The sequence below is a fragment of the Osmia lignaria genome, chromosome 9 (genome assembly GCF_051020975.1).
Source record: "Osmia lignaria lignaria isolate PbOS001 chromosome 9, iyOsmLign1, whole genome shotgun sequence".
Lineage (NCBI taxonomy): Eukaryota > Metazoa > Arthropoda > Insecta > Hymenoptera > Megachilidae > Osmia > Osmia lignaria.
Window position 1 is genome coordinate 7,063,636 of NC_135040.1, and position 24,432 is coordinate 7,088,067.

At 37.4% G+C, this 24,432-nt stretch overlaps 1 protein-coding gene across 1 annotated transcript in view; it reads left to right on the forward strand.

Annotated features, from left to right (window-relative positions):
* Positions 1–3,406: 3,406 nt before the first annotated feature.
* Rgk3 (Rad, Gem/Kir family member 3) overlaps positions 3,407–24,432 on the forward strand; it is a 29,117-nt gene continuing 8,091 nt past the window's right edge. Inside the window, exons 1-4 of the mRNA XM_034319712.2 lie at positions 3,407–3,606; positions 5,992–6,698; positions 8,507–8,767; positions 23,398–23,613. Of these exons, the coding sequence (XP_034175603.1) occupies positions 6,440–6,698; positions 8,507–8,767; positions 23,398–23,613 (736 nt within the window). The 5' untranslated portion in view covers positions 3,407–3,606; positions 5,992–6,439. The remainder of the gene's footprint in view (positions 3,607–5,991; positions 6,699–8,506; positions 8,768–23,397; positions 23,614–24,432) is intronic.

The window sequence follows — 24,432 nt, forward strand, 5'->3', positions numbered from 1 at the left end:
GGAAAGAATGTAGGGATGATAAGAATGCAGGGATTTAAGGGATGAAGAGATGTAAGGAATGTAGCGATGGAAAGAATGTAGGGATGTAAGGGATGAAGCGATGTAAGGAATAAAAAGAATGTAGGGATATAAGGGATACTGAGATGGCCTTGGCCTATAATGAGGGATAAAATTAGGATAAGCAAAAAATAATAAATGAAGTAAATTAAACTCTGGAAAAAAATTATACTGTTTGTGCCCTCTTCATACGCTTGGCGTCCTCAATACGAAAACGGTGGAAACTACTTGACAACTTACCGACAGTCGAAAGACGTATCGATAAGTCGACAGCTATGCGACTGCCGGGTTACTGATCGATAAGCTAATGTCTCCTTGTTACGGAAAATCGATCGGTAACGTGTTGAGTAGTTTGAGCCATTTTTGTGTAGATGGCGCTACGGTCGAAGAAAAGAATGTAAGTATACTTACATCCAAACTCTTTGACTTCCGAAGACAGACTGATGCGCTTGAGCGCAAAGCAGCTAAATTATAGAAGTAAATTTGCCAACTGAAGTCATCAAAATTTTCAAATATTTTACAACACTGTAGCAGTGATTGCACATCCAAAAAGAATGGACATGGTGGTGCTCGTTCTCGAGGCACAAAATCAAGATTTCTTGAAATGTTCTCTTACTGATGAATGGAGTTCATTAAAATGTTATGTACATAGAACATCGTTGATAACCGATACCATAATCGTGTTACGCGTTCGATCAACACGGCTCGTAAATACGGAAAACACCAGTATAATCGTAATATTATTGCCAGAACGGGCCATTTTGTAGATTTCGGTTACTTACGTTTATTCGATAAAACACATGTAGTGGAAAAATAAATTAAATCATTCTTAGATCCTTACATATCCTTCTGTAGGTTCATAAAATTATTGATATAACCATACACCTGTTCAGGTATTAACTATACCTCTGATTAAACAGAGTTACTCTATATGCACTTAAGACTGTTTGTCCAACCGATATCTATAGTGACATATTCACTTACTTGTCAAAGGCTCACGATAATAGTATCGGTATTGCTCCGGGAATTAGATTTGGTTAGCGTCTTTGTGAATGTTAGTTCCAAATTGTATTTCAAATTAGAATAAGATCTATACTACTGAATATTGGATTTAAGTTTAAATCCTTGTTTGCGTACCTGAAGATATTACTAAACAGAATTTCAGCAGCAATTTAATATGTCAATAATTAATCAACTAGTCTGTTGTGAAGGAAATTCACGTCTATAGTATTTTCTCTTAATACCAATAACGTTTCGCAATTGAATCGAAGGTATTGCAGTATTTCAATGTATAATCCACGAATAATTTAGAACCAAGATTTAATCAAATAAATTAATTGCATTCGTCATCGGATATTTCTATTTAATTGTTTTTAATTTCCACTTCTTTTACGTGGATCAACAGTGCGTTTCATTGAACATTCCGCGAGAATAATTCTCCTTAAGCGTTATTAATCAATATTTAAGAAAATTGACGACGGACTGGTGGTCGTGTTAATTAATAAGCATGAATTAACCCTTTCAGTGCACGAACTCGGCTATTCTTGAACACCTTCCACAAATTTATCGGGAATAAAACCGGGGTCAGCACGAATTTTTCTAGTATAGCGCGGAATAATAATTTATTTCTTTGCTCCATTAATCCTGAATTATCAGAAGTGAAAATCTTCAGCAATAAATTGTCGCGAGCTTTCGTCGCAATCATTCTATCTCTTAACACGATCAGCATTCGCGTGTAAATCGATAAGAGAAAGTTAATATTCTCGCAATTACACGAAGTAATTCGGACACGGTATTCGCAATTAGCCCTATCTACTTGGTGGTGAGCCACTCTGTGCGTGTATAGAGTCGACGGAATACTACCCTAATTCAAGATCGTTGCTCGACCTTCAATAACATTCCATTACCTTCGATTTCTCGTAAGATCGTTAACCATCTCGGTAAAATTCCTCTTCGTTGAACACAAGAAAGCATTAATACAAAAGATTTCTAGAACAAGTACAAGGTTCTGTAAAGCCGAAGGGAGGTCGACGATGAATCAACCGTATTCCTTAGCGAGCGATTTCCAAAGAATCGCCTAAATCGAGCGGTCTATCTCTAAAACGGCTACGAGTTCGTTGCTTGCCTGCCTCTTTGTTCCTACGGCGTTTGCAGATTTATTTTCGCAGCCTGGAATTAATCGAGGGTCAACGGCAACCGCGAGAAGGGTAGTTAGCGGAGGAATCATCGCGATGCCTTGGAAGCTTTTGCGGGAAAACCAGGCGAACTAATAAGTATCCGAAGAAAAATACTTTCTGCGGACAGGAAAGGAAAAGGAGCAAATGAAACGAGTAACTACCATAGAGAGGCAGAGGAGAAGGAACGAAGGAGTCGACTCGGTTCCTGAAATAGCTTTAAACCACCACAAGTCAAAAATACTTGTGCCATTCGGCTTAATGTGTCCCAGCATAGGGCGAAGAAGAGAGAGCAACTCGAGGGTGTAACTAGAAAACGATGTCTTTACGATCTCTTTGAATCGTTCGGTTAACACCCATTTCTCGTTATCTTCGTGCACGTTAAAATCATATTTAATGTTTGCCAATTTTTTTTTCCAATTCAATTCTATGAAGTTTTAGAATATTCTTCTGTGTTTCAAAGAAAGAGAGTCTGAAGTGGTCTTCTTAGAACCTGAAGCCACCTTAAACGATGTGATTAATTATAAAGATTCTAAGAAATCATTTGAAACGTGAAAGTTAAATCCTCACAATAGTTTTCTGGGGAAACCGCGTAACCAACTTCTCTTTTAATCTTGCTACCTTTCCGCTTGTAACTCGTTCCATGAAAATTCTTCTGACCTCAGAAAATTTTCCGTTGCCGTAGCTGCTAACCGCGTAACGACTCGTTTATTACTTTCCTAAAGAAACAAATTTCATCCTTGGAATTATATCATTCCGTTCGTCCAGATCGAACACAATGGGAAATTACGTTAACTGTTTACGAATTTCGGATTACCACGAGGAACATCTGTTTCTATTTGAAATCAACATCGACCTCAGTTTACAGGATCGTTTTGAGGAGTTGAAAATCTCAAGGACTTGTAACAATCACCGGTTAAATTTTTAAGACTCGTTTTAGACGTCGGTTTGTAAAAAGAATTAAGAACAGAGTTTCGCGCGTTCATTTCAGCCGGTTGTCGTAAATAATAGGGAGGCGTTTTCCCGCGAATCTTTTGATGAGCGATTTCGAAACGACGCGGCCGCGGCGCGGTGCAAAAGGACGCGTCGCGTCGCCGAATTGGACGCCGGCCAAAACGTTCGCACGAGGTTTCCCGAGCATCGCCGCGAGGCGTGTCGAGCTGCGCGACGCCGAGCGTCGCGACGTCGTTCCTCGCCAGCCTCAGTGTGCCGCGTATCCTCGTATGTGCGTTGTGCGTCGCGTTCCCGAACGATTGTTGCCCGCGCGAGAGAGACATGTGACGACGGGAAAACAAGTACATATATTGGAAAATGACCAACAGATACGACGCGATCTCCGGCCACCGGAAGTGGTAAACGCGATCCTATTGCCGCGGTAATTATACCATCGATGGTCCACGAAATCTCGTTCGATCGTGTTTGTTTGAGAAGAAACTTTCCTCGAATTGAAAGCAACATGGAAATCGTCGAGTTAACGATCAGTCTTGCTTTCTCATCCTTGTTTTTCGCTGTTCAAAACTCCCGACGAAGTTTGTGAAATGGTGTTAGGAGAGTTTAGGAACACGTTCATCCTCTAGCCAGCTATTTGTTAGAGGGCTTTAGGGGTTTTGGAAGTGGAGTTACGGGTCTGTGTTGGGATCTTAGCTCTTCAAGCAGTAGAAATCCAATTAAAAATGACTGGAGAAATTGACAAATTCCTATTCAGCTTAATTTAAATTTAATTTAAATTTTTAATGAAATTTATTAGAAATTTAAAGCTTCAGATCCACGAGCTTTGTAATTAAATATTTTCTCAAAAGAGTGTTTATATTAAACATAGAACAGTTGGAAAAATCATAGGAAAGAAGACACGATCTATATTTTCCATCATAACAAGAACACGAGTATTTGAAGTTCTTTATTTATTCGTTAAAATCTCATCTCTATGTGGCATAGAATTTCTATGGTGTCGCGAACTGTACGACATATTATTCCAGTTACGATTTTCACGGAAGGAGAAAATGGAATTTCATTCGTGCACCTGTTCCACATGGCGTTCTATCAATGCGGTGTGTAATAAGGTGGCGAGACATTTAATATATCGGAGAATGAGTAACGCGAGTTTGCCGCTTGATAAGGTTCACGAGATTGCGGGGGTGTTCGAGATGCGCCGACGATTTTGCTCTTTGACTTAACTAGAGGGTCGTTGCATCTTTCGTTCTAGTTCAATGAAACGTCACTACTTCCCGTATCATAAATTTAATTATATTCCAAATAAAGTATTGGAATATAATTATTTATTTATTCGTAAAGTTAAATAAATTTGAAAATATATTATCTGTCAGAAATTCCTTGAAAGGAAAAATCATTTTGAAGTACATTTAATTTCGAGTTTGCAATCTATCAAACTTATCACTCTAAAGCTCGTAAACACAATGAAGTACGAATAAAGGTTGATCTCTTCCACTTAACGTTGCACTTGGGGCGCAATAAACGCGTCGTTTCCCTTCGTAGAGTAGAAAAAGAGAATCTATAGATAGATATTCCTAATAAAGGTTTAATAAAGCATCAACGGGTTAGCTTATAACAGTAAAAGCCACTTTAGTTCCTGGTTAAATATAGGAATCCTTTTGTAGGTACGAATCTAATTTCAGGTATTTCTGTGTTTCTGAAAATACAATCAGATCCCTTGAGTTTATCCAATCTTGAATACATATAAATTTGTGAAGTGCCTTCACAAGTTAGATTCCTATACTGCACAAATCGAATGATATTACAGTCTCTATCCATATATAAAATCGCAAAGTGATCTACATATTTATATTTCTAGAAGCAGTTCGACGGGAATGAATTTTCTTTCCCGATATCTTGTGCTGTATTTCACATTCAGCTGGATACACACATTTGTCGTGTTTCCTAGAAATTCGACGGTTTTGATATGCAACAAATTTCCATGAAACAAATAAACTTTGATAATATAAATTGATCGTAATGAAAGAATTGCAAATGAAACGTTACATCGACGTAACGTTGCTCCTTAATGGGATAATAATATTCCTCGTTCAACAACCATGTTAAAGGAAATAACATGGTTTCCATAGGTTATTCTTGCGTAAATAACTTAATTGGCAAGCTTGTATTGGGACAAATTTGTAGCAGCAAAGTAGCTGCGAAGCTTGGAAACTGATAGAACCAATTACAATATTAATTGACAACAGCTGGGAATGTGAATCAATAAAATACCATGCCATTTTGATTGGAAAATGAATTATTCTCTTTCTGTATGTGCAATCATTCCTCGATATCATTTTTTTCAATATTTTGTATTTTCAATATTCTCTGTTTTATTTTTTATTTTCAATGAGAATCTATTTCCCCTTTTCGAAGCGGAAATACCAGAGCCCGGTTTCTACATTTCCGATTAATCAAAATTAAATAGTTTGAAGGAACTTGTAAAAAACAAAACTAATTTCAAAGTTTTCAAAGCGATAGCTTACACTCGGTAATCCTTTGATCATTCAGCGAAGGTTCTAAAAAAAACCTACCAATCGCACCGTTAAAAAAATTTCTCGTATTCCTTTCATCTATTAGTTTCGAACAATTTTATCCCGTACAATGTTAGTACTCGCAATTAAAAATCATTTCAAGTAATTAAAATCCACTGGGATGTGTTTACCTTCAACCACGATCGATGTCGAGATTTCCTTCGACCAGGCTATTTTTTTTACAAATATATTACATCTGTTACAATTAACAATTACAATACCACGTGATGCTTTAGAATTGAAGTTTCATCTTCGAAGCCACAAGTTCAGCCGCGCTCTAATGAACTCATCGAGAAACAATCAGAACCATATCTGATTCGTGTGAAACTTTTAATTGAAACAATAAAACTGTGTCGATCGTGCGATAGTAAGGTCTTTTATCGTGAAACGTCTGTGAAGATACCGGTTGTTTATCCGAAGAATAAATCCACCGGATAGCAGGCGATTTCCATGGAACGACACTCGTAAATTCGTCCAGGTCGATTCTCGGACAGCACTTCAACTTCTTGATCGTTTCAAAGGATCAAAGTGTTTCGTAGAATATTCTCGGTTTCGATAAAAATACGAGAAGACTCTCGAACACGAGTGAACTGAATATTCAGATCGTTTAGAGGGATCGATCTTAAGAGATAGATTTGTCGAAAAGGAAAAGGAGCGTTGGTGGAGGAAAAAACAACATTCGAGATGGCTGAGAACTCGCTTCGCAGGAAGACCAGGTCAGCCTCGATCTGTGCTCCTGGTTTCTCTAGTATGGAACAAATGTTAGAGGCGATGCCTCCCTCGGGTGCACGAGAAAGAGATAAAATCGACAGGGAGAAGGATAGTGGAAGCGGAACTCCTGATAGTAGTACACCGACCAGAAGGCGCAGACCGGCGACCAGGTCCCAGAGTGCCCGTGTTTCCGGCGCGAATAAGAGTATCCGTCGTCGAGCGGCTGCCCAAGGTAATCAGACGATCGTCATGGTAATTTTTCTTTTCTAACAGCTCGAAACACCGATTGCTCTGATAAAGAATAAAGTTCACCCTATTTCTTTCCTGTCATTCTATGTTGTTGAATTTTCTAAAAAGAAGAATAATCCAATTAATTAATAACAAAAAATCGCAGTATATTTGATTTTTGTATTAGAAGAAGCTGTACAAGTCGGATTGAATATTAACTTTATTCAGAGTACAATTTAAGAGTTTCTTAGGATTCCTCCTGCCCGTCTGCATAATTGTTTGCTTTAATTAGCTGTGTTTGCACTCGTTAAATATTAATGCTCCTGATGAACAGTTTAACATTATAGCAGTTTGATTTTCGTCTTAATTAACGAATGTATTTGTTTAACGATTCGTTCACTTTAAATAACGTTAGATGGTTCGATACCTTTCGATAATTAATTTTCATTAACGAGGTCTGTGAACGGGTTCGAAATTTTCGCGTGATCAATTGGTATGGCGTGGGTGATACACTCGGTATCGACGCCACGTGAACGAGCACGCAGATAACACTGCTCTTCATCGTTCAATGGGTTTGACCCTATACAACTATCCATTTTTAAATTAACTCTTCGAAGGGTGAAGTGACGCGGCTTCAACGTCATATACAGCACGTTCGATTCGATTCCCATGGGACGGGTAATTGCGAAAGATCTTACGACATAGGAATATTCGATGACTTGTCAAGCTAATGAGCAAAAGGAAGATGTAATTCTACATCCTTTTGAAATAGAGTAAATTTTATTTGAATAATTTTTGGAAAAATGAATGGTACAGAGGATAATTGTACGGATGGATTAAAATAGTACACTCTGTGTTTGAATTAAATGGAATCCGACCAGCAACTATTTCCTCAGTTAAGGTGCACTGGCATCGGAGCTTCGTTTAGTCTGTCAGTGACCTACTAGCGAAACGCTGAACGTTGCCAGAATAGAAGCTGAAGCGTGATTTCGTCGGCTGGGAAAAGCGTAAAACGTTGTCGAGCGTAGGAACGATTTGTAATGGTGCTTTCACGAGTCCCGTTTCGACGCAATGACGAATCCGGCGTCGCGTTTATTCCCCGGCACCGGCTCCACCATCGCAATCGAAGTTTTATTTACGGCTTAACGAATCTGACTCGGCAACTAAAAAAAATCGAGCTGTTCGATCGAGAGCCGTTTCGTTTAACCCCTTCGATAAAATGTTCAATGAAACGCATTCAGCGTGAAACGAAGAAGAAGTAACATGATTTGGTTCGAGGCTAGTTAAGATTGGATAATATTTAAAGGAACACACCTATATTCACGATTAAACAAAAATAGAATGAATCGTCTGGAATGATTTTATTGATTAGTCTTTCAATTTCACGTGTTGCTCCCGTTGCTTTTCTTCGATTGCTTCGGAGCCTTGAAAAGGCGATCGGCAGAGAGGTAAAGAGTGGAAAATTTTCAAAGGACCCACGCTCGAGACAGCGGGAAGCCATCGTGTGAAAAGCGATGTTGGGTTCAGGCTTTGAAAGCGAAAAAAAAGACGAAGAACGTGATTGAAGAAAGGGTAGATAGAGAGAGTGTGTTACGAGTGAAACTTGACCCTTTTGAAATCTTTTTGGACTTTTATTACAGTCAAATGAATGGCAGCCTTTTTCAGAAACGAAGCACCTTCGTTAATTTGAGAAAATTAATATACTTCCTCCTTTTATATGTATCCGTATTATTAAAGGCACGATAGTTTCACGAATATGGTTTATAATAATGACAAGTTAATTATCAATTTCTATATCGATTTTTGTTTCAGCTGCACACCATCATCATCATCACCACGAAGGCACAGTAAAGTCTGCTCATTGCAGCAGTGAACCAAGACTGACTGACAATGATATCAGTCCTGGCCTCAGGAGAAGAGGAAGTCGAAGAGGGCAAAGTATGCATCATACTCATCACAGGAAGAGTAATGCATTTTTGGATGTTCCTGATACCTCGTCGCAAATGCCAGCGAGGGAGGAAGGAGAGGACGAGGATAGTTACAGGCTTCGAAGCTTCAGTCTCACCAGTAAAGGTAAGATTTTCCTAACGATACCACTTTTTTATCAACAAAGAAAGAATTTACAATGGAAAAAAGCAATCAACTTTCACCTGAATCGCAACAATTTTTCATTGAGACTAGATGGAGATTTTCTCGGATCGTTGGTTATTCCTTCTTCTATTCAGAGAATCGTTTTCCTCTGTCGACCTCTCGAAAGATCATCCAGCGGTGATAGCTATCAGGTTTATCGGGATTCGTGGTGGAACAGGGTTCTGGTTCGAATTTGTCTTCGGAACTCTGCCCTGTGCTGCTGGTCGGGATGCCGTGCCAGAAATACACGTTTTCGTGGCAAAGAAAGAGAGAAAGAGGAACGAGCTTAGAAGAGGAGCCAGTAGAGGCGAGATAAGCGAAAATAGAGTATCTATAGTTGTGACGTGGTACGACTTCCTCGAAACGGTTGCTCGCCACGCGAGTTTTCAGAGCCAACGAACGCGCGTGAAAGTCGTTTACTCGTTAATCCCCTCTGCTCCCGATTCAAACGAGATTTTCGGATTCGTGTAATTACAACAGGGGATCGAGAAAAGCTGCTGGCGTACACGGGACCGGGTGATCCTCGTAAACGAGGCGCGACAGATAGTTCTCGGAATAGAAAAGTCAATTTTCTGACTTCGACCACTGCAGTCGGTGGCAATTTTATTCCTCACGAAATAATCTCAATTTTATTTTAAATATTTCTACACATTCTTCTTTTCCTAATTAATAATAGTTTCTTATTTGCTTTATAATTACACGCTGCACCAAGTTTCAGTAGAATGGGTAAATCATTGATCAGACTTATATGAAATTCACCGTCGATCAAGTTACTTGTACGAGTTTCCTCATTAAATTTTTTAACGAAGTTTCTCTTTAACTTTTACTATTAATTAATATCGTTAGACCATGGTGGGTTTCCCAAATATTTTCTCATGAGTCAGATTAACGAAAGGCATCGCTAATGTTATCGAAGAAAGGGTTCGCTTGGACGTTTCTCAAAACGTCTGATTCATCTTCCCACCAATATTTCATCTCGTTATTTCATCCCCATGCTGGCGTCGATTTCTATGAAAACATTCGATCCACGTGATCGTGAATATTTGTTATTTCTCATGCCATCTCTTTCTATCTTCATTTTAGATTTCCACGGAGAATGATTGTTTAACAAACCGAGGTTTCGACGCTTCACGATTATATTAATGATTTTCTGCCGAAGGAACTATCGCACTTCGAATAAAATCGAGGGAAAATAATATTTTCACATTAATAAAACATCGTATCTTGATGCCTCAACTTTTAACTTAGGATATGAACTTTATTCGTTTAAGAAAAAACTTGACTGATGAAAGTTAGAAGGAAGCGAAGTAAAATAAGAGCGGTTATTCGAAGCGTTCCTTTTTCTTAGGATTAAAGTCAAGGAAAAGGAAGAAAATTTTGCGCAGATAAAAAATCTTTTCCGTTATTTAAATGTAAAATTCATGGATAAATAATTATTTAATATTTAATTCAACTCGCGGGAAATTGAGTCTTCTGTCTTTAATCTTATCGCGATTCCAGATTTCTCGTTAAATAATTCCCGGGAAACGATCGTTTAGGAAGGACATTTGCCTTCCAGGCGTGTACCATTTTAGATGGCAGAATATCGCGTTGGCGAAATCGCCACAGCAGGCTCGCTGACTTAATCGAGTGAACAGCCTCGTGAAATTATTATTTCTAGTGGCTGTTCTGTTCTTTCAGTGGAATCCAACTTCCGGTGGATTTCTCTGAACACAAAGACACTCGTTATACGAGTATCGCATCTACAGTCACGTTCATTAAAGTCTGAAACACTTAATTGTGCAATAAGAATTTAACTGTAATTACATACCGTTTCAAGATTGAAACATATTCTTTAATTTAATTTAATGACAACATAACGTCAGGCGATAACAAAAAACCGCGTTTGTGAATTTTCCGTCGCTTTCTGGTGAAATGAAAAACACATGACATTTTAAAAACGCTAAAACGAGATCATTTAGAGCAGAGAATTTCGCGAACGAACCTCGAATCTGGAAAAATATCACGATTTTAATTAGTGAACGTGAAGCAACATGAAAAAGAGCAGGCAGTTCAATTAACAGACTGTAAAGTACACCGTGACGCCTTTAATTACTTGTACGTCGGTTCGTGAAATAGAACATCTAACTTTGATAATTTCAAATATTATTGATTCCTCTTTTATCATATACATACTTCTCATTATTTCTCTTTTGAGAAATGAAATATTTTCAAATATTCTGTTGCCATAAAAGAATTTCTAGGAAAATTTCTAGGAGATTAATATGAACAATACAACTGTGAGCTCGTATGACCATTGGAAAGAAAAACACGGTTTAATAAACGACTTCTGGGAAAACGATAGTGTTCATTATCCAAACATTTTTCTTTCACAAAGAAATTAATTTTCAAGGAATTGATATCAATTACACAACTATAAGCTTAAACAATAAGAAAGGGAACAATTACCAAATAGATAGTACTTCTTTGCTGAAGTTTTTCTATGTTCGCTTTTTGCCAGGAGCAAATTAATTTTGAGAAAATTAACGCGAACAAGAATTCGCACATTGTAGACGAAGCAAAACATTTCTCGTTAATCAAGTTGGCATATCTGCCAGATGGTTCATGTAACATTACGAGCCATCAGCTGGCCTATAACTTTCGCCAAATCCTCTTTCAATTATTGTCAATGGTATTACCTAGGAATGCTCGTTGAATCATTGAATCACTTAAAATTACCCAATTAATCGTGTATAATCTACCCCGACACGCTTTTCATGAATTTATTAACAAAGCAAACTGACGCGAAAGCTGAAGGATTGACAAATACAAATCACCATCCTTAATTGTTCGGATTGAACTAATTATAATAGAATCGCTTGACTCGTTAATATTAAACTATTTATGTTTCAATTTCTTTTCTCTCTCTTTTTTTCTTAATTTTACGTTGGCTTATACCATAACAGATATCATTATCTGCGAGGGAACACAAATAGCTCCATTGGTGAGTTTTATTTTTGCCATCCAGATACATAGTTACGTCATCAAAAGGCAGCCTTCGATTGCTCGCCTCGAATCCAATTTGTTAAACGGCCAATTTTTGACAGATGATCCTCGCTTCTTCGAGCCGGAAACGTTCGGACGCAATAACGCAACCTTCGATCGTTAATTCATCACCGAGAAAATGAGCCAGAAATTGATGAAAGAAAGACTAATTAATTCCACTTCGGTGATTCGATTTAATTTCTCAACGGCAAAACGATGATTAAAGTATCTCAAAGCGTTTCTAGAATATTTATCAATCATTTAAAAAACACGCCGCGCGTGAAACGATATTGGAATTTTAACGAGAGTTATAAAAATCGACAGACAGCAGAAGCTAAAGTAATAAAAGTTTCTAATTTATTTAAAATACTCTCGCGAACATAAACACAGTTCGAAGAATAATCGATACTGTTTATTTGTTTCATACAAAACAGTGTTTGTACGAATTTCATAAATATTCTAAAATATTTTGACGTTTTTATAATTTTCTTGAACCACGGAAAGCGAAACTCGTTACACGTATACCCCTAAAATTACAAATGACTATTATCAGACTTTCCAATCGAACTAGATTACACTTCTCTTCGCAGACGGTAGATCCAGCTGGTTATCATGCTTTTATAAAACCGCATGCATTATTAAAGACTTCAAGTTCCATGGTGAAACGAATAAACGATGTACATACCCTCATTGGCAATGTCTAGGTTGAGTATCGAGCGTTTGCATCTGGCAGTATATTCGAGGGGTCAACGAACAAGACAGGGGAGTATTAGACCCGTTGAAGGTAAACATAATGATTGTGCTAACGTTTCGTTAGTCTGAAATAGTAAATAATATTGATTCGTGTCGCCTTGCGTCAATTGCACGCAACTCGCTCCTTCATGCTCGGTTTATTCTCATTCGCCACCGTTTAACTGGTTATAAAATATTCTCTGATTTCACTGAGAGTGTTTGAAGCCCATCGTCCAATTTAGAATCAAATATTTACCTAATCCCAATTTCAGATTTGGTTGAACTATAATTGAGATTGGTATTATTCCCAGAGAATTAAAACCTCTATTTTGAAATTGATTTTTTTAGAAGAATTCTACTATATAAAGTTACAAAATCGTGATTGAAAATCGACGATAATTTCACGATGTTATAAATGCAGCGTTTATTTGAATGTAGCGAGAGTCTTTGATTAAGAGCGTTTGAAACTCGTCGTCCAATTCAGGATCAAATATTTACCTAATCCCAATTTCAGATTTGGTGAAACTATAATTGAGATTGGTATTATTCCCAGAGAATTAAAATCTCTATTTTGAAATAATTCTTTTAGAGAAATTCTACTACGTAAAGTTACAAAATTGTGACAGAAAATCGAGGATAATTTCATTTTTTTAAAAGTGTAGTGGATCTTTATCAGTAACAAGTCACTTTTCGTTTCATCTCTTTTCTCTCTGTTTTCCTCCACTGATATCAGACTGAACGTTCGCCCTGACGAACGATTTGGATGAGCATGCTCGACGATATAGAGGAGGGTGAATCACCCTCATAAAGCGAATGCTGCATGGCCATATAGAGTCGTGAAAGATTGTAGATCGATGAAAGGGGTATTTGTATTCGTGGTTTACCCGCCTCTCATTTTTCTTCTCTTTGTCTATTTTATTTAATCTCTTCGCCCCCCGGGTAGAATATTTTCACAAGAGGAAAAGAAATATTGAACGACTTTTGAAAAATTCTGAACGGTTCGTCGAAATTCAAGCCAGACACTATATCTGCCGAATCGTTAATGTCAAAAATTCGTTCCTCCGGTTTTGTAAAATAAAATACACACGGCTTGTCTGTTTCTTTTTCCCTCTTCGTAAATTTCCAAGAGGCAAGGTGGATCGGATCGTTCGAGGATGATTTCAGTACGATTTTAGGGTTACAGTTCGCCATTAAACATGCAACAAACATGTTGGACGAATGGAGAACGTGTCAGGACTGACATAACAAGTCGTACGTACAGTACGAAGGCGAAATATCGAGCCACACTTGTCGTAGAGAAGAGGTCAAGTTTGTTTTCATTCTTTATTCATCCCTGATTGTACAGCCTGTTAAATTTTGCTTCGCCTCCAGGTCGTTGCCCGTGGAACATGCATGCCGATGACGTTCCTTGTTAAACATTCCACGAAAATTGCCAATCAACTCGCTCTTCTGTTATGATAAAACATATCTCGTATTTATTTTAAACAAGTCGACAAGTAGAATTATATGGAGTACAAATATCCTGTTTCTCTATAAAAATCTTTTCCCTTATAACGGCAGGATTATAAAATGCAGATCTCAAGAGAAATGCACCTGCAGAGAAATGATCTCAAAATTTCTCAGCGCAAAATCAATCTCACCACCCCTTTACGTTCTCCTTTCTGTTTACCTTGCTCGAACAATTTTCGTCTGGGCACATATTCCAGTGCAAACGCAAATTTCTCCATCGCGTATCAAACATTTTCCATCTACGTGTTGCTTCATAAAAAATGAAGGAATCGTTTAACGAATCAACCTTCATTCAGATAGCGGTTCAAGGCTTGCTCTTGAACAAAAGAAAAGCAGATCGTTCTTCGCGGTAATGAAAGTTAATAAAAGAGAAGCAGTCAGCCTCAAAAATAGACGTCTATTTAAAAATAAATTCCGTACCCTGGTGGTGCTGGTTAAAGGGAAAGCCGTGTTTACCAACAACGAAGGGATGACACCTTGCCGCACGGAAAATTATTAATTACAGGCTTGGGTAGTCGAGTGAAATAAAATGAAAATTTCTTTCACGGTTCAACGAGCATTTTCACCAACAGGTAGAGCCTCGATACTGTCGTTTGTATACGGAAAAATATACAGAGTGCTTTGAAAAAAGGATCGTACACCTTTGTAGTTGGAGATCATTTTTTGTTTGGACACACTGTAGATGGTACGAGTTCGTTTAACCAGCACACCAAACGTGTCGACGAGGGTACTGCGTTTTAAAGCAAAGTTGTAAAACGTTCTAAAAATATAGCTGATGAAAGATGAGACGGGGCTGAACCCTTTTTCCCGAGAGTCGTTTGATTTACTAAAGGGTAACGCTTAACCCTTTCAATCCCCGGCTAATGCGATAAAGTGTAAAATTAACTGATTCGAATATAATAATTTCATATGAATTATAAATTTTTATATTTAAATATAGAAAAAAAAGATTGTAAACATTAACTGCACGTGATATGGTGTACTATTACTTCTTTCTAATCATCCAAAATTCATTCACAATATTGTTATTTTAATGCATGAGTAATGATACTTATTTACCTTGAAGTTATATTTATATCAGGCTAAAGATCAACACGTATTCTATTATTATCACAACAACAACATTTTTATTGATTCACAGGGTGGAGGGGAGGGATTATTTATCAATATCATAAAAGAATTATTCAATAAAATAAATTCGAGAATAACAGATCACCCTCAAATAAAATCACAGGATTGCCTCGTAAAAGAAATTAATTGCTGGCAAATTATTTCTTCTTAATTAACAATTTCCTGTTTAGTGTACACTTTGGTGTACACAAAGGGGAAAGGACGAAATTGCGACCGTTGTTCCTTGGTATAGCTACAGATATTCGGCCTCGTCAAACTAACCCTTCTTATCGAAGGGAGGAAGAAGCTGACGAATCACGAACGACCCTCTTTTTACCTCGTCGCCAAAGGCGATGATACGATTCGTTACCAAAGAATCCGCGAACAATAAGTCGGAATAAGGTATTACTCGTTCCATCTGGGAAACAAAGGACCAGCTAGTGGCAATGAACGATACGTATTTCAATCAGACATCGAACGCTTTTCATAGATATTGCGCCTGAGGGACAATGAAAAGCTCCCTTCGTAGGTTGATCCATTGGAATTCAACGGGGAAGGTTGGAAATTCGAGTTGCTTTTTACCTACGTTACTAGTAAATACAAAAATTCTTTTTTTTTAAATATTGTATCTTGAATTGGGTTGATAGAAATCATTATTACTAATAAAGGGTGCATAAGGAAGCATATTTTTAAAATAAGAATAAAATGCAAATTAGGAAGAAAAATGTGTAAATCGTAGAAAAACAAGTGTAGATTTTAGTACAATTTAGGTAATTGGTGTTCATTAATGCTATACGGAAGTATCAGAGGTGATTTGCAATTCAATGTTTCCTTCTGTAAACATGGAATAATTAAACGAGCATCATAACAAGGGGTCAACGTGGTTAACGAGTTAACAGAGCAGCGATGAAAAATAATTTGATCCGCTTAATTACAGCCCCGATAAAGGGGTGTTAAATTTAAGGGAACAGTTATTGGACGAATGACATAAGTTTCGAACGTGGATTTAAAAAGTAATTATAATAGCTTGATAAATTAATTATTAGCCTGCGACGATTGGTTTGCTTGAAAAAATCTTGATCCGCCCAGTTTCCTTAATAAATTGCATTTCCGATTATTTCTCCGTGGAAGAAAAGAGAGAATAACAAAGTTCATTATTCATAAACAGAAAATCCGATACGATTTCCTTGGGAATTAATTTTGTTTTCAATTCGTCTTGCCACGGATAAAAATTCAATCAGGCTTGATCGATAGAAGTTACGTTCATTTGAATAACTTGTTTGCTCGCGATCGTCTCATGATAAAATTCGATTGAACAAGACAATCGGGAAGAACACGCTCGAAAAAATGCGATTAAAATTTCCACGAGAGTAAAACGTGTAAAGTAAAGAACAACCTGTCTTGTTATTTCACCATCGAAATATTTGTACATCTCGTGGGGTTTTTAAAATGTTTCTTATCATTTTTCACGTAACGCAAGAATAATATTGATTTTTCCACGTTACTCCGTTGATATTAAATTTAATAAATTAAAAATATTTTTATGGAACATCCTAATTAAAATTATATGGGTTATTTGTACACAGTACGTTATGATGTGTTGAACGATATTCTGAGAGAATTATTATGCTTATTTACATGATGGTTAAGTTTCATGGAACGCGAGATGCATTTGAAAATTAATTAATTTGCTTAATTAATTAAGCGAGAAATTGCTGGAAACGGTCAACCAGTAACCACGTACACAGCTACGTTTGTATTATCGATCTATAGTTCGTCGATAATGTTCTTGGAATTTTTAATTCATGGAATAGTTTATTTTTGTTTGAATGAAAATAAGAATCAACGTTAAAATAGTACCATTAATTGAATTTTGCTTTCAATATAAATCAATTTCTGAAAATTTAATTCTGTTCTTGCACATCTTCGATGTACACACCAATACTTGTTTGCAAAATTAAATTAAAGGAACGTCCAGCAATTTTTCATGGAGCTTTTACGGACGTTGTGCCACCACCCTGTTCACGTACAACCTCACAGAATTAATTCTCCCTCAGGTTTTACGATACTTTTAATTAACACGACATCGAGGTATGAATCTTCCAGGTGAAAAGGGCAAATACCATTGGTTGGGTCAGTAAAAGAAATGCGAAGTAATCGAGGATTATTTTCTCTTCTAAACTATCACATATTCGTCGCGTTTCATTTGTCGAAACACACGTGTCGCTTAATATTTTTACTTGCACCGGACGTGCTCGAACTTTAGTGAATGCGAGCGTGAACACAATGCGGTTATCCACCCATGTGTAAACTCATATCACTTGACAGCGAATTTCAGCATCCAATCATCGAGAAACTTGATTCCCCTATGACCTGTTAGTTCGGTTCGTCCGAAGGGAATCTTTCTCACGGTTAAGTGAACTTTAGCGCAAAGTGAAGAACCCTTAACTTAAAGTATGGAAAATTTTCTATTTCATAAACGCGATCGACCACTGATTTTTAACATTCACTCGATGATTTTCAAGTGAATTCGTATAGAATGATAATTTCGAAAAATTTCAATGTAGAAACGTGTTACAACAATACAATAGAAAATTTATTTTAAGCTTCTGGTACAAGTTATTCATAGCGCTAGACTGGTTTTATACCAACTATTCCGAGAAAGTATTTTCGTTTTAGAAATGATATTTAGACGTCCGAAACGTGTACGACATTTTCAGAAAAATAAACATCTGATTGTTGATTTCTATTATTAAAAATCTAAATTACTGTGATCCCTTCGTTTCAAGGTATTCCGTCATAGCAGTTAAAGTGGTGGAATTTTAAATAAATCAGCCAATGTGAATAATAAAGAAATTGAAAATGTAATAATTGAATCCTAATGCGTCTAGAATTTATCAAAAATTTATTCGTTATAATAGTTCCACGAGTTATAGTATTCCTGTCCGCAAATAAACGAAATTCGAATGATCGGCATGGGCCAGCAGCATCGTTATTTCCATTTAAACATTCAAATAACAATCGCGTGCGTGTGACTTTTGATGGACGATTTAATCCGCAAGCAATTCTCCCCGATCTGAAGCTCGCAGCTTCGTATTGATCGACCGATTTTACGCTGGAAACCGATTAATCCGCACATTCTGAAATTCAATTTCACCCTACGCGTTTCCTCGCGCGTGCGATTTAAACAAACTTCCAAAAAGAAAAGCAAATAACGAAATCGTACGGATCTTTTTATCGGGTTACCGTTCGACCGTTTCGTTCCGCGTGCATAAACTTGAACTTTTCGTACGATTGAAAATGGAAAAGTTCAATGGATGAAATGATTTTTCCGAAGAACGGAGGAAACTACTTTCCGGGAGAAACAAAGGGAAGCTTGGCGTCTCTTGTGAGGATAATAACACTAGCCCGGGGAAGAAGTTATTTGCTGCACTGGGAATTACCTTATGTGGGAAGAAAAATTCAGTTCGCTCTTTCGCCTTGTAAAATACGCTCTATAAAACTGTCTCCAACGTTTACGAACATCGCGTACATAAACTGTTGATGGCATTGGATCTGGAATTCAGAACCACGAAATGAAATGTCAATAAAAAGATCTGAAAAGAAGAATTTTGCAAAGAGATATTTCAAAGGAACGTTCAGTTTTCATCTCTCTTTACTGCATCTATGTTTATTGTAAAATTAAATAATATGTATCGAGAAATTTTATCGAGGAATAAAAAATTCGTTTCTTATTCGAAGAGGAAAATTGATCATGGATTTCCGCCTCGATCGTTCTCGTGGGTGAAATCGTGACGAATGTACGTCAGGGTGAAAAGCATTTATTTGCGAATAACTGCGCGACATTTTCTTTCTCGCTGGGAAACCGATCGTCACGTTGCGTTTGGATAAAACGGGACACGGAAAATCGTAAAACTTTACGGAGCACAGTTTGTTCGACAATTGGCGTTACAAGCCAAAATTCGACCAATATTTCGACCATGGAATCCACGATCGCGTATGATTTCGATGGACCACCGACACGTAATTTACACAGGATGCAATAGGAACGATGAGTTTCGACTGGAAATTTATTTACGTTCATCATCTTGCACGATTCTCGTGTTTTGATACGATTCGATGTCAACAAAGTATTGTAAAATGGCACTTATGATGTATCAACTTAATTAACCATTTTCTATTTGGAATATTGATTAAGCGTTTACGTAGTCATTTTCATTATACTTAAAGCTTTAAATTGATATATCACAAGTATTATTTTGTGATACTTTTATGTCATAAAAGTATGTCAGATATTACAAGTTTCCAAAGGGGTCATTGCTAGACGTAACTGGCAACCAGCCATTTTGTATTAGGAATATTAATGAAAGGTTTATGTAGTTATTTTCATAAGACTTTAAGCTCTAAATTGACACATCACGACTGCTATTTGGTGATACTTTTATGTCATGAAAATGTGTTAGACTTTACATAAGTTAACAGCTTAATAATCTGTCCATTTGTTTATATAAACTTACACGGTTTTCAGGTAAATAAATGAAAGTATTTTCCGATAGAGACAGCTATAACAAATGAGTCGAGTCATTCTTCCTACCCAAAATGTATCCACTTCTGAAAAGGTTTCTGAACCTCTCATTTTTCATCCCTCCCCTCGAGAAAATATAGCATGCCGTCAGAAATGATGCAGAAGCCTTCGAACGAAAAAAAAAAAAAAAGAAAAAAGAAAAAAGAAGGAAAGAAATACCGTTCGATATTGAGAATCCTGCGCCGCACAATAGGGTGCAAAATGCTGGACTACCCTTCCACGTATAAACATTCCTTCCAACCCTATGAATCGCGTTTATGGGGGCGTATTTACTTTCAAATTCAACGCGAGAAATCCCATCCGGCTTTACAACGAGCAATCCACCGTGTGTCTCGCGAAATATCACCCTCCTCCATGGCGCAAACGCCTTTATTATTAATTTACATATCTCGTCTTTCCACCTCTTGCTTTGTTCGTCACGGCGACGTCATCCATTTAACCGGTTACGGGGGTGAGGAAGGTTGAAGCTCTGTTTCGTAGCAACTCGATCCTGTCGTTGCGAATGCGAATTTCGCGTGTACAAAGGGGTTGTACAGGGCGTTAGAGAAGTATTAAAGTATTAACTTGAAATTATTAAATGATCATCCATAATAGTCGAATGAATGTGGTTAAAAGAAATGAAGATAGAAAATTTATTTACAAAGTTGATGAAAAATTATCTTGTTTGGATCGTCGCGATAGATCATCTTATTTATTTTGTTTTTCTTTCCCATTCGACTCAGGTGTTCTGTGACTTACGAACGATAGCGTACGTATGTTTGAAACAATTTGGCAAGCTTCTTGGTTCGTTCGATGTTTAAACTTTTATTAATAGATGCTGCCTCACCTATTCGATCGCCAAGTCCGTACACCTGTAACTTGTTTATGGAAGCGCAGTTGCTCGTGCTAATCGAATCGTTCGTTTCCCGAGATTTCGTGGAAAATTCGACTCAGGCTTTCCATTAGATATTTTCGACTTCATTCGTTACGGACAACAACAACACGGTTTTAATATTTTAGACGCCGGGGCAGAGGGGTGGAAATAGTCATGGTTGGAAATAGAGTTGGGAATAGTCAAAGGTGAAGGTGTTCAGACTTGGGAGCTCTTAGAGTTGAGGGCAATCAAAGTTGAAAATAGACAGAGTTGAGAGCAGTGATAACTGTAAATTATCAAAATTGAGAATAGTCAATGCTGGGGATATTCATAGTTGAAAACAGTCAAAGTTGAAAATAGCCATCGCTGAGTATAGTCAGAGTTGAAAGTAGTGATAATTGTAAATTATCAAAATTAAAAATAATCAAAATTGAAAATAGCTATCGCTGAGTATAGTCAGAGTTGACAGCAGTGATAATTATAAATTATCAAAATTGAGAATAGTCAACACTGGGAATTCTCATAGTTGAAAACAGTCAAAGTTGAAAATAGCCATCGCTGAGTATAGTCAGAGTTGAGAGCAGTGATAATGTAAATTATCAAAATTGAAAATAGCCATTGCTGAGTATAGTTATAGTAGAGAACAATAATTGCAAATTATCAAAATTAAAAATAATCAAAGTTGAAAATAGCTATCGCTGAGTCGAGAGAAATGAAAGTTGTAACTTTCAGAGCTGAAAATAAAAAATCGTATACGTATAAATAAATTTTCTAACAATCTACTAATCACCTGCCTCTAACGAGGTGTCATTGTATCCCGACGAAAATCAGGCCGGAAATCGGATTGTCCTCAAGTATACTCTGTTGAATTGTTCTTGTTGGATCGATGTTGCGAGTCACGTCGGTTCGAGGATGCCCGTAAGTAGCGCACGTCTGTTTGAGTTTTCCACGAACGAGGCGTGCAGGACAAAGCCGACCAACAGCTGGACAGACGGACGGATATCGGGTGTTTTTAGTAGCTAAACAGGGCACCTGTTGTTCGCTACGTGTCGTGGACACCAACACCCTCCACGTGAAATGCTTCAAGTTTATCGAGTTTCCATTAATGCTTCGCATCTGTTGCGTTACATCTGCTCTATCATTTTCAACTAGTTTGCAGGATACCGTTTTACGTGCTCGTTTCGCAAAAAATTTCATAGATAAATTGTAAATGCATTAGCAAAGCGTTTTACTTGTTACCTTTCTAACGCGGTTACTTCCTGCTGTGGCTCGATTCGTCGCTGGATTACACCTGATGTCGATGGCTTCGCTTTTGAGAATCCATTAACGCTTAACCCGCTGCCATTTAGAAGATGATTCCTCCGCAAACAGACGTCCAAGCATGGGGGATTTTCGCGGGAAGTTGAAGGGAACTGTATTAAAGCGTATCTACAGTAAAGCCTTCTTCAGATTTAAGTAGAGCTTAAGATAAGCTTGTTAATTAGTTACCAGCTGAATTGTACCATTATTTTCTACAAATTTTTCAATCTATTCTCAATAAATTGAAGTAACGGTGTCCTTAATAATTTTTATTGAAGCACGCCGCACCATATTCGACCTTTTTCACTACGGCAGTAGTATGTATCAATAATTTCAACAACATGTCAGCCGTATCTGGGTGACGCATAAATCTCACGGGCACTGTTATCTATTTTATGGAGGATAATGTTGCTTATCAAACTGTAAATGATTTTACTAAGTACTTGAGAGCATAGCTATTAAAATTACATGTGATCCTGAGAGAACCTTCGGTGTTAACATAATTCTATCCTCTTCAGTCGAAATATTCTATGTGCCTTTTTTCTTCTCTTCCAATTTTCCTTCTGAAAAATAAACGATTAATAATTAATTTTGTTAATTGAAAACTTTAACTTGCTGTTTGCAATTCCAGGCATTGATTTAACCATTGTTTCCACAGTTGTAGTCAAAGGGTAAAACAACAGGAATCGGTATTCAATTTAGAGATTCAACCTACTTCTCTGTTTCGAAAGTTCGTACTCTAAAATCGTACGTATGTTCGCCAACGTAAAGTCGTGTTCTCAATAACCAGCTATCACGATCGAGCTTGTGAATTCAGCCTAACTAGGGTATAACTATCGGGGTTGGATTAACGGTACCATTTCCCCGTGAAATGTGTATACTTTAATGAGAGCCCAGATCCGTTGCTGGAGCAGATTGCTACGTAATTAATATCCTCTGGACCACGTTCCTCGATAACGAGTTCACGAGGAAATTTTTCTAAAGTTATGCACGCGTTAAAGATAACGAAGTGGAACGAAATGGTTGATTGAAATTAGAAACGAAAGAAAACCGCGCGCGCTCGTGCGCGTGATATTTTCTTTTTTTTTTTTCTTTTTCATTTCACCGTCGAATTGTGTCTGTTTCCTTGAATTTTCTTCGCAGCATCGAGCCGGACGCGAGCAAATGGCCGTGACCCAAAAAACCGCGTCGGTAAACCATGTATTTTTTCATTTCATTTATTTACAAATAAACGGAAGAACGAATTTCGTTTCGCTCGATAAACCAATAACCTCATGAATATTTAATGCTATTTCAGACTTTGAATGTAAACAAGGTACTTTCGAATTATTTATACATTCTGTGTTTAATTTCCAGAAATAGGACTTTCGTTTGAAATTAAAAAAGGAAGGAAATTTTTTCAGTGGCTCTCGCGTTAACGCTGCAATCGAATCTGATCAATTTATCTTTTCTCTGTTACAGGTGTCGTCAACAGAGGCGATTCTTTCAGAAGAAGAAGATCAAGGTCGAACTCTTTGGCACCTGCTGATCCAGAAAACGAAGAGAATCGTTCTGCACCCCCGAAAGAGGTATCATCGTACACCGTCGCGATGCTGGGCGCAAGGGGTGTCGGAAAGACCGCCCTGATCAGCCAATTTATGACCAGCGAATGTATAAACGCGTACGACAGACAGAGAGGTAAGTAACACCGTGTTTCGCGAGACTTTATTGCTGCTTCGTGTGAAATATGCAAACTGTGTTCAACGAGCGATATGCTAAAAACATCTCTGCAAGTTGACGAAAGTGAAACGAATTGCGTCAATGAAAGCGAGAGATCAACGATGATGAAAGAAAAGAGAGGAAACATATAGGATTGTTTGTAATTTTATCAGTAAAATTTGCACTTGAAGATTTCTAATGTTAATCTGTAATTTTTTAAATCTTCCTAAAGATTTTCATTGATTCAAAGATGAATTAAAGAGAAAGTTCTGCCTTCGAGACTTCCTTGAAAAAGTTCAATAGCAATTTAAGATATCCTTCCGAATATACGACACCTAAGAAATCGTGAAAAACACCTCGATACTATAATTACATACTTTTGTGTAAAGAACGTTGTCGTAAATTAAACGTTCCTCTATAAAAGTTCACGGGAATTGTTATTGAGAAAATTCGGCTGGGAAAAGTTATCGGCGAAAAATCGGTTGACGGATCCCAGCCGCGGCAATATCCTAAAAGAAGAATATACAAAGTAAAATGAATAAACTAAAGACTTGAAACGCGTCAGCCGAGTCAAGTATTTCAGACAGTTGACTTAACCGCCTCCTTCGTCTGTCTACGGGGTTAAAGACGTCTACGGAAAAGATTAACCTCCCCGTCGAAGTGATTCGACACGATCAAATGAACAGTGGAATAAAAGAAATCGATGGCCGAGACAGGTTGATCCCTCGAGGAAGGATCGGTTCGATGGTAAGGATCCGTTTTATCGTGGACGTCTGTTCGAGAAGAAGACGTCAAACG